Genomic DNA, 12,044 nt, shown 5'->3' with positions numbered 1-12,044 from the left:
GGCATCTCCCTGCAAAGGATGCAGCGCTGGGACCCGGACCTTTGAGAGGAGCAGAAACCAAGCAAGGCAGGAGGGGAAGCAAAGCCATCCATCCCCTTTCTTAGTGGCATTCACCCCACACAAAGACCAATTTTTCCAACTATTGAGCCGGTCTAATCAAAGAGATCACATTTACCCAAGGAAGGGGGTGGATGCCTGCAGGCAAGCAGGAGCCAGAAAGGAAGCGACTTCAATCTGCCTGCCCAGAGAGAGCCAGCAGCAGGGAGAGGTCCTTGCAGGTGGGGGAGTCGTGCTGAAGCTGCACAGATTAGCTGGACCCTGCAAGGTGGAAAGACGAAGCCTGCGCTGGGTGCCTGGCACTGCAGAGGATCGGGCCCCGTGCAGCGCAGATGGGTTTGAATACCTGGAAGGAAAATAGGCGAGTGATCCCAATAATGCTCCTAGCAACCTAATTCAAATGTCATTATGTTTATGGAAGAGATCTGTGTTGCCAGCACTGAGTCACTGGACCCGAGGTTGTGTGCGGATGGATGCCCGACTCTTGGCTCCCAAAACCGATGCCTAGTAGGGGCCCAGTGCCGGGTTATGACATGCTGAGGTCCCAGACTCTGTCCAGCTTAAGAGGCCCCATATGATAAAAATAATCCAATGTATATATATTTTTGTCATATTAGAATTAAAATGTCCATAGAGAGTCATTTTCCTGTATCTCCTTTATCTATTATAAAACTTGATATTGAGTCAGGATTGTTTTTTTTCTTATTTAGAGGCCGCTCATATATAAAAAGAATGGAACATGTACACATGCATGAATGAATGGCTTTTTACCCACTTTTATTTCAGTGAGCTAGCTTGTTCAGTTCAGAGCATGCAGTCTTATTGAAAGGCTGGAGTACTGGAGTATTAAGACAGGCTCTAGGCTTCCAGTCTGCCATTTTACTCCTGTGTGGAAGGAAGGGCTTGAAATACCAAGTCTCTGAAGGCCAAACACAGGGCCATATCTCCACCCAAAGCAAAAGGATATGACAGTCCCTTTAGGAATCTGAACTATCAAGACGGAGGATCTTACTGAATAGCATTTTAGGCAGGGCTACATGTGTGGATAAGAAACTGCAGGGGAAGCTTGCAGACGACTTGAACAAGCCTGGCACCTGGGTCTCGGGAAAGACAAAAGTTGTTGGGGTGGGTCCATGGTACAAGCAGGATGCTGTGAGCAAGCAGTCTCTCTGGCTTAATTTCTTTGTCTGCCAAACCAGAGCTACACATGGCCCATGTAACCACACTAGGTTGCCTCAAGTACCTGATTCCTTCATTTAAAATGTAAAAACCCCTGAACTCTGGGTAGCTGTTTGGGTTAAGAATATCACAGAGATGGGGTTTAGAGTTTGAGCACCTAAGGAAGGTGCTATAGTTAATGCTCAGCGATAACACATACAGTGGAGTATGCTACAAAAGTGTCAGTCTTTCTACAGGTTTAATTCCTTCAGGTAGCAATATTGAGGCAAGGGATGTACCAGACAACTCTTTTGAAAGGGTGTTGACATAATACTTTGCGTTACAGTAACTGGTGTAGTAATGATGAAGAGCATACGGTAACAATTTTATTTTTTACAGTGGTTTTGGGAGCACTACATGACAGTTATGGAATTGGTAACAGTAGGGAACGAATGAACTATTAACCACTGGGCAGAATCCTTATAATGATATTTAGATACCGTTCAAAGATGCTGATGGAGGGACTCGGTTTTTTTCCAGAAGAGGGAGCTGTGTCATGCAAGACAAAGTGATATCAATGAGTTTTATCAGTGATGGCAAAGGTTAGGAAACTGGATTGACGGTTTTTGAAAAACATAACATGGGTTTGAGATGAATTTGAGGAGGAAAGAGAGTAAGTGAAGACCAGAAGGCATTACAAATTACATGCAAATACCCAAAGTTCAAAAGTGAGAGTAAAAACTCAGAGCTAGGGCAGGTTGCAAAAAGTAATAATAATTTTGTAAGAAGAAAATTTTAGAAGGCAAAGACCAATATTTACAGGAGAAACAAAGTACAAACAGCACATATGAAGGTAGACAGGGAAGAAATTGAAAGGGCTAATAAAGCAAAACCGATCTAGGCATTTATGCCCTTAGCTCTGCTAGACCCAAGCACCTCATCCACCCTACAAACACACTAGAATGGAAGCTATTACTTTATTCAGCTTCTTCTAGCCTGTAATTAATCCCACATAACAATTGTTAAGTCTTTTGTATGCTTTCCATCCATTTTTCAAAGACACGCTTATGCATAGTCAGTCTTTCACTGGAAAATATTAACCTATTGCTGACATGAACAGCTTTCACTTGCAAAATGGGAAAGGCCTAGCTAGGAGGAGAAGCCAGGTACAACGATTAAAGGAAAATACAGTTAACTAAGACACTGCCTATAGATGCTGGCATGGAAGTCCAAGGTTATCTTATGCTCCTGTGCAGAGTCCCAAGTGCATTACAAATAAATGGAGGGTGAGATTATTAAGATTCGTTTTGAAATAAGACAACCTGCCTTATAGCATTAGTTCCTGTTTGGTCCAACTCTGCAGTGATTGAAAGTTATAACAGTTTGTTGCATCAGTCCCCTAACTAAACTACTGATTACAACCGGGCATTCCACCTTCCCTTTAGGAGTGTTTTTTTTCCAGAATATAGGTAAGAAATATGGCACTGGGATAGGCCAATATGGAGAAGTTGGCCTGGAGGCTAGCCTGTATGTGTTTAGAAAATGGCTTTGTATCTCAAGTTCCAACTTCGCACCATTTATAAGTGAGACATTCACTTACAAGGCTCAGTTGTGAACCAGACCTTAAGCTGTCTCTTTCTACAGTTTTGATTAAACTGTCTATTTCCAACTAAAAAATTCTCTCCTTCCATCACTCATCCCCCATGCTGAAACACTTAGGCTAGGGAAGAACATGCTCCATTTGACACAGCTTATTGTACTTAATCTCCATTTTTGCTGCTATATATGGTAGAAAAAGATAGGGCAGGAAAGGAAAACTGAATATTCAGTTTTTATTTGCTCTAAAACAGTAATATTCCAGGTAAAGCAACCCTTGCAAATCTTCACTTTCACATTAAAAAAACCCATTAGGAATATCTGGATGTAGCAAGTGTGGAAATTTTTTTTGACCCATTTATGACAATTTACACACTGGCTTTGTATCACTAGCTCCTGAACGTGATTGGGTTAGTACAAATGTGTACTCAAGTACCGAACTAAATCCATATGTATGGATAGGGGCAACACATGTTTTAAGTGGCTTCCTTTGACAACAGATGTATTGTCATGATGATACTACCACTGGGGAGAAGACACCCCAAAATCCTCCTGGCTCTGTATGTAAATGACTACTGTGGTTAAATTTAGCTGCTTCATACCAAACTAAGGACCACACATGCTAATAGCTACTGGCTTGCTTTGAGATGGCCGGGATGCATTGCTGCAACTACTTACTGGCTGCATCACTTCTTTAAGATGCAGAACTCCCAGAAAGGATCTTGAACCCACACGGAGTTGCTTTGCAGCCATAACAAGCAAGGGGGTTCTAGCCTGGAAGCCAGTTGTAGAGCAGCAGGACCAAGTTAAGACTAGGTCCTGGCAAATAGTAAGGGCATTCCTAAAAAGACTGCCTTGCAGGCCAGGACCATCAAGAAAATGTGACACAGACTACTCTCCAACTTAATGTCTTCGTGCTAGAAGGTATTTTGAAATAAGCTGAGGCAAAACACAATTTTAAAAACATAGTTTAACTTGCACTCAACTATGCAAACCAGAGCGATTTTACAAAAAAAAAAGTATAGACAAAAAGAAGTATTTGGGACAGTACAACTGAAGAACAAATGTCAGTGTTATCTTCATGTTTCACTAAAAAAAAAAAAAAAAAAAATACTTCATATACAGCCCCCCCCCCCCCACACTTTCTGGCAAACTTCTTCATGTGCTTGTGCTGTCGAAGTTAAAATTGTGAGAGTGAGACATTATTCAAGAAGAGATTCCACCTCAGTTCGCTCTTCAGATAGCTTCCTACTAATGAGTTATGTCTGCTTCTCCAAGAGTTCAAGACAAAAATCCCATCCGCATGTTTGCCTTCATACTGGTTTCCCGGCAACAACTACCAGTTCTTCCCTGGTAATGCAAGAGGTTAGACAGCTCTGTAAATAGTATTTGGAAGAAAAGCTCTTCTCTTAGTACTTCACATATATAGAAATCCACCACTCCCTGCCCTTCATGGATGGCTCTAATGTACAACAGAAGCAAGTACAAATATACCTTTCCAATTGGACTGGCAAAACAGAAACATCGTTAACTACCAAGAGGTAGAAATAATTAGGCAGTTTTATCACTCTCAGAGGTGTAAAGTTCATCTCCTAATCAGAATATATTTGCCAAGGTTTTTTTCTCTTTCTTTCTTTTTTACAAAGGACAAGGTAGGATATTTCACAATGATGCAACTACTTTATGTTCACAGCATTAATGCAAAAAAGCCTTTGTTTTTGGCAAGGAAGAGGGTAGGAGAGGGGTGAGTGAGTAGCTTCCGACATTTCATTACTATGTTTGTTGCCACTGGGTTCAGAACAAAGCATAGATAGATACTGCCACGCCGTTCATACAAAAGTTATTTGTAACTTCTTAAAGATATGTAAAGTGGAACAAAAATATACCTGTATATATTTTACACTAAGAGCAAACTGATCAAAGTGGCATTTAATGGTATTTGTCAAAGTGGTTATCTAACAATAATGGGGTTAACAAAAACCCATTCATTAGTAGTCACCAAATAAGACATTTCTCATGCATATGACAAATTCATTTGTGTATTGACAGAGGTCTGTTTACTGTGTACAATATTTCCATAAGTTATGTTTCACAGCCCCTACCATTCCAGAATATTTCAAACAGATAATATATTATATTTGTATATGCAAACTATTTTATATACACTAATATAAAGATCCTTAGAAGTACCATTATGACTACCTTTATGCTTTCTGTAAAATGCATAGCTTTCAAATATTTTCTTGCAGTTACCAAAAACTTTACAGATTAAAGCTGCTTATCAATGTGGCATGTTCATAAAAACAAAGTGAAATAATCCTATACTAAAATTTTATATTAAACCCCCTAGAAAAACATGTTTATTTTTAATGGAAAAACACAAGCTAGTGAAAATTCAAGTAATCTATGCTCAGTATCTGCCCAATATACTCTAATAATTAATGGAGCATTTTAAAAGTATGGTGAACTTCTCAGCCAGGACTGCAGTACTGCATTTCTCATGGAGAAAAATGCTAGTCATGCCACAAAAATGCACTTTCCATTTCATCCTGGAGAAGCTTTAGATGAGATTCAGCACACAAGGGTCAGACGGGAGAAAAACTGTCAGTTGTACATGAAGAAATTAAATCTAGTTCCAGTTTCATTTTTGCAGTTTGTTATTAAACAAGGTTATATTAACCATACAGATTATTGCAAACAAAGTAATATACATGGTCTTTAAAAAGCAACTGACTGAAAACAAATTTGCATCATAGACATTTAGGTAAACTGTTAGAATAAATCAACCAGGGTGAAGTAAAGCCTATCTATTACAGCAAGTGGAAGCCAATGATAGCTCACTACTGTTTTGTAGGGATTATAAAATAATTGTACATGGTGAACGCCTCAGTGGCAAAACGATCAGTAGTAAAAATGGGACAGAACCATAGTCTCCTTTTGTTACACCCATCATCTAGCTTATCCTTGGTGTTCTGTATCTCTCTAACTGCTTTATAGACAACTGTCTCCCCAGAAAATAGCTACACAAGTAAACAGTGTTCACAGTAATTCAATAAGTAACAGATTTTGTTAGCTTGTTTCCCTAAGTCATAAGTATCTGCAAAGCTTTATACAGTTTAATGCCTAAGTAGTCCAGTAAAGTGAAAACTAAGTTTAATTCTACAGGGTAATAGCTACCATACACGACTAGAGCATCTACGCTGTGTGACTGGTATGACATAATTGCCAGCTTACTGTGATGTTCTACTATTTCCTCCAAACTGGTCTTTGTTCAGCAGTTCTGCAATAACTCAATACCATTTGCAACAACTCAATACACTGTTTTACAGGATCTAGCTCTTGATTTGGCAAGATTAGTGCTAAATACTACTGGATATACCAGTACACAGTGCTGTAAAAAGTCATACATACAGCAAAACCTTCTATACCCAGATGATAAAAAAAAAACAAACCCAAAATGATCAGGGCTTCATGTGTAAGATAAAAATTATTGTTATAACTTTTCCTAACTGGAGTGGGGGAAAAAAACCAACCAATATTACAGGGGAAGATGAATTCTACATCTCTTGGAACAGATATGGAAAAAGGTTTTACAAACAACTGTTCTGTTCAGCCAAGGCATAAGATGCAAGAATAACTAGCCTTACAAACAACACCCCTTATACTTAACAGCCAATCTGCAAGTAGAAAGACAGATTCTGTACAAAAGCAGACGCTCAATAAAGCCTACAACGGACCTCAATCTCTGGGGATTGCATCACATCCTTTGTTTACAAAAGGCTGTAGTAACCAGCTGACATTGTAGCAATGTCTAAGGTGGACATTTATACAGGGAAATAAATCCCTGATCAAAAACCCCAGTTACTAAATGTAATGCAATGCCTGCTTTGAAGAGGCCATTCTGGTCTTTCTTGAACTTAAAAAGAAACTTATTTCCAGCAATACTTTTTTTGTGAAAAGATGGGTCACTGATCCATTGCAAACATAACTCTCACCATATAAAGCACCAGAGTCAGAAACAAGTCCTTAAATTATGATTTACAAGTTTATACACTATTTCCTAGGCAAGACATTGACCTTACGTTATGTTTATAGATGAAAATTGGCCAGTTGTTAGTTAAGGGGAATACATGTCTGCCTATAACTTAAAGTAGAAAATATTCACTGCTCTATATACATTTCAAATGGGAGACAGTTAAACTCAACTGAATTGTTGCCAATATAACTGGTTGGCCACTAAACTAAGCATCAATCAGTAGCCAACAAGAATCCTTGAGTACTGTACTCTTAAAAAAGTTGTTTCTGTTCCTGTTTAGTTGTTTTTTTTAAAAATGTATTATAGTGCATAGCCTAAATCAGACTTTCCAAGAGATACAGTGCCTTTCAATGCAGTTTTGCAGCATTTAAAAGGGATTGTCCCTTTAAATAAGATGTTCATTGGAAAAAAAAATCTGAATTGAGTGCTGTACTGTAGTAAAAATATTTCAGTCACAGACTGATATAAAGTATACTGTGCAGAACTTAAACTGTTTGGTGTCCATCTGCACACATTTACTTGGGTTCTTCAATTGTCCCCTTGCTGAGGTCTGTCATTTTGGGATATTTGACTTTCTTCTGGTCCAGCTCATTCTGCGCCCACAGTAGTAATTTCAGTAATTTGGCCAACTTGGGCGTAGATTCACGGTTTTCATAGTCTAGAACAGCTTGGTTAACTTCACTCCATACCTGGAAAAGAAATACTGAATTTAGTAGTAATTCTCTAGATTAATTGAGAGAGAATGCCCCAAGTACACAAAGTGCTGCTCTCATGATCTCACTCTCTGGCTTTTGAGTTCCAATAAATCAAGTACCATACAAAAAGAGTCCCAGATAAAAAAAAAAACTCTGAAAAATCTAGCAGCAGCATCAGGAATTAAGTCAAGGAGCTGATCAGAAGCAACAAGCTCAAGGGATTTTATAAACCAGCAAAGTGGTTTTGGTTTGCATTTGCAGACTAGAAAGCCAGTTAAAGGGAAATACACTACTACTTTTGAATAAGGGAGCTGTGTAAAGGCATAGTTTTCAACACTTTGAAATTTACAGTGGACAAAAATTAAGAGGTAAAACAAAAACCCTGCTATTAAGAGAGGGGCAAAACAACAATGTAACGTGGAGTATTTCACACGATCTGAATTCATGCATATTTTAAAAATATTGCTATCATAAGTTTTGCCACTAGAATTCTGTTCTGTGCAAAATATCAAATCCCAGCTCTCACAGAGAACATACATGAGAAGAGCTTCTCATCTGAGACAACTGTACCTTCTGCCTTTGCATCATGTTGAGTAAGTCTCCAAATGGTGATTCTTCAGGATTATCAAAAGCCAGCAATGCCAGGGTGCGCTCCATTTCTGTCAGGCATTCTCTGCTTTCCTCTCCTTGTTCTGCCAACTGAGTTTGGGCAAATTCCAAGGCTGCTTCTGTCTCACGTTGCCGAATCAATTCAATCAAATGCTGCTGCTGTATGTGAAAGAGAAAGCAAGATCTTTCCATGTACTTGTTGGGTAAGTGTTTAATATATATAGGGACTATTACATTATATATCAACACTTTTAAAAGTGGTATTTTGCAAGCATTGAAATTCCAATTGCATTTCTCATTCGACAAGTAATAGTAAAGCTGGCCCTATTCTGCAGAAGAGTTTTGGTATCTTCTGAAACCTTTTCAAAGAAAACTTTGGTGTACAGTGCTGCCAGAAAACATGATTAACCATCGGCAATTGGAAAGTTTGTAAAACATGGTAAAGTTGAACATGACTGGACTCCATGCCACAAAATTCCCCTTGCAGTTTATGTATGAAGATAGACTTTTAAAACTGCAACCCACTGCATATTAGAAAGCTCTTGCAATTACAACTTTTCTTCACTGCCTCCAGGTTTTTCCTGATACAAAACAAATTCGGCATTTGCTTACCACTGGGTCTTACCTGTAAATGAAAGTAAAGGTATCTGTTTGTATCCAGCAGTTCTGGGTGAAGACTGTTTATCAATGCAATGGCTTCTTGAATCTGTCCTTTCAATATCATTTCTCGAATTTTTATCCTTTCATCCAGAGTCTCTAGGTCAACACTGGGCTCAATTCCAGACTCCATTCGGAACTTCTCTGCTGCCTCTTTAAAGCCCTCTGTAACAAAAACATTTCACCTCCAAAATCTATTAAGCCAACTTTTTCAAACATGTACAAAGGACCCCAATTTTATTTGTAAACTTTTCAATAGAAGTGAACATTTTTGCAAATAAAACATTGAGATTTGAAAAAAAACCCAACTAACTATTAGGTATCTAAGAGGGAGAATGAAATTAAGATAGTATTTTTTGAAAGACTTCACATTTTACATCCTAAATTCTATGTCATTTCTAAGGAGTTGAAGGGTAGAATTAAACGAAACCGAACCAAAATGTCTTCAGAAAGCTTCTGCTGACCCCATACCTGAAAACAGAATGGCAGTCAGATAGGTAGGCTTGGTTATTCCTTGCCAGAAAAGACCTCAGCAAAAGATGGTGATGACTTATTTAAATATCCTTAGTAAACATATATAAAAACCAAAAGACCATATATACTCTAGTTTGTACACTACACAAATTTCTTGTTCACCAGTGGGGGAGTGAAAAATAAGTCCCTGATCAAAACCATATAGCTCTGACTTACAGACACATACAAGTGATTCATGGCTGAATATTTAATTGTTTTCCTATCACTCAGATTCCTGTTGCACATGGACATAAATATGGGTGTAGACTGACTGTTAATGGCTCCACCCTGGTACAGTTTGCCAAGAGACTGTATGTCATAACTGCCAAATTCCAAGGGGTTTTTGTCCCTCTCAACTTGAAGTTCAGTGTCTGGATGGCAAATTTGATATAGAAGCTTATAAGGATAAAAAAGTTTAAGAGATCAATGTCCTCTTGCAATTAAGTTCAGTCAAGTTAGCTAAAGACGGTTTCTAGTAGTCTCTTTTACTTTGTGATGAAAGGCACAATTCAAATTATACTGGTAGGGAGCACCAGAATTTTCCATTTTTATAAAAACAGTGTGATATTAAGCTCTATACAACTTGGGGTAATGACATATTCCAAAGCACAAGTGCCATAAGAGACAAAATGATTAAAATTAAAAAGAGACTGGAGATCTCAACATTATATCCAAAGCCAACACGTTTTATTTTTGCTCAAAAGAACACTAGTGAGCTGATACGTTGCTAAGAGAAGCCACAGCAAATACTGGTGTCTGCTATATCAATTAATGGCACCCAATTAATAATACATTTCAATAAAATGTCATTCATTTTTATGATGCGAAACACAGGATCTGATCCAGAAGAGTCCAACCTCCTAAATTTAATACCCACTGTTCACCGTTACCTGTAACAAGGTAGTTCATGATAAGGCGGTTCATATCTGCTCTCTGGATGTGCAAATTATTGAGTTTTTCCATCCATTCATCTTTTGTGATTTCATCAGGTTTTTCTGCATAGCTCATTCTGAACTCTCACTGTAAGGAAAGGAAAAGCATTTTGGTAGAAACACGCACAAGGCAAAGACTTTCACATGCCTTCAAGAACACCTGTTACTAATAAAGAGCAATGGCTCAGGAAAAAAGTTAGATCTGAGGCTGAAACGCACTTATTCTTGATCACGAGAGGATTATTTGACGTGGTCACTAATGTGCTAGAGCGCTGAACTCAAGCTGACTTTTAAACTACCTGCTTCCCAAGGGGTCTTCTAAGTAAACATAGAAGCCACAATTGTATGATGACAAGGCTATTTGGATAAATATGTGTTACTTTATATTAGGAAGCAAAACTTGTGGCAGAGGCGATATCTTTTATTAGACTAACTAGATATTTGCCATAAAAATTATTTATTCGCAAGCTTTTAGGCACAGGCAATTGCAAAGATTATAAAAGTTCTCCTAGGTAGAAATGAAAATTCATATCTTTTATTAGACAACTAAATAGATAGGAAAATCATTCTTTGCAAAATTCGGGGTACAAACATTCCTGAAAGCTTGCAAAGAACAATCTTCCCAACTACTTATTTGTGATCTCTTTTATTAGACCAACTAAATAGCTGGAAAAAACTGAACTTTGGAAACTTGCAGGCACCAATACCCTTCTTCAAGGATAGGGGCACTAACAAACTCCCCATAAGCTTCAAGAAGGATGTCTATACCCAAAAGCTTGCACAGAACAATTTTTCCAACTATTTAATTGCTATGTCTAATGAAAAATAGCTAAATAGTTGGAAAGTTGTTCTTTACAAGCTTTTGGGCACAAGCACCCCCAAAAAACTTGCCGAGGACACTTTTTTCCCACCTATTCAGTTGTGATCTCTTTTATTTGACCAACTAAATAGCTGGAAAAATTGTTCTTTGTAAGCTGTCAGGCACAAACGCACTTCTTCAAGCAGAGGGAGGGCTGTCGGTGTATCCCTATGCTTGAAGAAGGGTGTTTGCACCTGAAAGCTTGCACAGAACAGTTTTTTCCAACTATTTAGTTGTGATGTCTTATAAAAAAAGTAAATTAAAAAAAAAAAAAGAAAAAAAAGCTAGAGTTGGAAAGTTGTTCTTTGCAAGCTTTTGGGCATGGGCATGGGCACCCCCACTCCCAGCTCACCCAGGTCAATCTTCCCAAGGATCTCGCTGGTCTAATAGAACAGACTGCCTTTACCCAAGCAACCTCGGTCTCTGGACCAACGCGGCTAGCACCAACACCCCGAAACACTCCTGCCGTGCGAACGGATGGACCCGCCAGATAAGGATCCCATCAGAGAAGGCCCATACCCTGCAGCCCCCCGTGCATCCGGGCTCCTGTGGGGCGCACACCCAGGAGGCCTTCCTCCATGCACGTGCACCAGGTGTGAGAGGAGCTTCCGCTGCGTTTAGACCTCAACCCAACCAGCCACGACGGGCAGCGCCGCCCCGGGCCCCGGCTGGGCTGGGGGAGGCTGGGCAGGCCCCGCGCTGCCCCAGGGCCTGGTTGAGGGACGTGGCGCGGCCTCTGGGACTCCCCGCCGGCCCCTCTCCCGGCTGCGGTCCTCCCCCGGCGCCCCTACCGCCATCTTACCGCGCAGGCCGCGCCGCCAGCTCTAAAGCACACGGCTCCCACCCGCTCCGCCGCCTCAGCCGGGCCGCCAGCCGCAAGTCTCGCGACAACGGCCCGCTCCGCCAATCAGAGAGCGGGGGTGCCCGCCCAC

The 12,044-nt window shown here is 39.8% G+C and overlaps 1 protein-coding gene across 2 annotated transcripts; it reads right to left on the bottom strand.

Annotated features, from left to right (window-relative positions):
* Positions 1-4,725: 4,725 nt before the first annotated feature.
* On the bottom strand, positions 4,726-12,044 carry GID8 (GID complex subunit 8 homolog). Of its 2 annotated transcripts, none has more exons than XM_090020454.1 (5): positions 11,915-12,044; positions 10,212-10,341; positions 8,777-8,973; positions 8,113-8,310; positions 4,726-7,536 (listed from the first exon to the last, which is right to left on the bottom strand). In XM_090020454.1, exons 2-5 carry the CDS (start codon positions 10,327-10,329, stop codon positions 7,363-7,365), a joined length of 687 nt encoding a protein of 228 aa, XP_089876580.1. In that variant the 5' UTR covers positions 10,330-10,341; positions 11,915-12,044; the 3' UTR covers positions 4,726-7,362. The 2 variants fall into 2 exon arrangements, with proteins under 2 accessions (XP_089876580.1, XP_089876581.1); XM_090020455.1 differs by lacking the exon at positions 11,915-12,044 and adding an exon at positions 11,632-11,853.

Source organism: Crocodylus siamensis, chromosome 10 (assembly GCF_052110815.1).
Source record: "Crocodylus siamensis isolate JL-2025a chromosome 10, ASM5211081v1, whole genome shotgun sequence".
NCBI classification, from domain to species: Eukaryota; Metazoa; Chordata; order Crocodylia; family Crocodylidae; genus Crocodylus; species Crocodylus siamensis.
Note: the sequence above shows the minus strand (reverse complement) of the source record. Positions and strands in the feature narration are given on the sequence as shown.

Bases quoted from the DNA above. Each gene is read 5' to 3' on its own strand.
- GID8 (XM_090020454.1), bottom strand. From the start codon at position 10,329: ATGAGCTATGCAGAAAAACCTGATGAAATCACAAAAGATGAATGGATG. The intron at 8,974-10,211 runs GTAACGGTGAAC...TTTTTGTTACAG, and splicing joins CATGAACTACCTTGTTACAG to AGGGCTTTAAAGAGGCAGCA. The intron at 7,537-8,112 runs GTACAGTTGTCT...TTTCTTTTCCAG, and splicing joins ACATGATGCAAAGGCAGAAG to GTATGGAGTGAAGTTAACCA.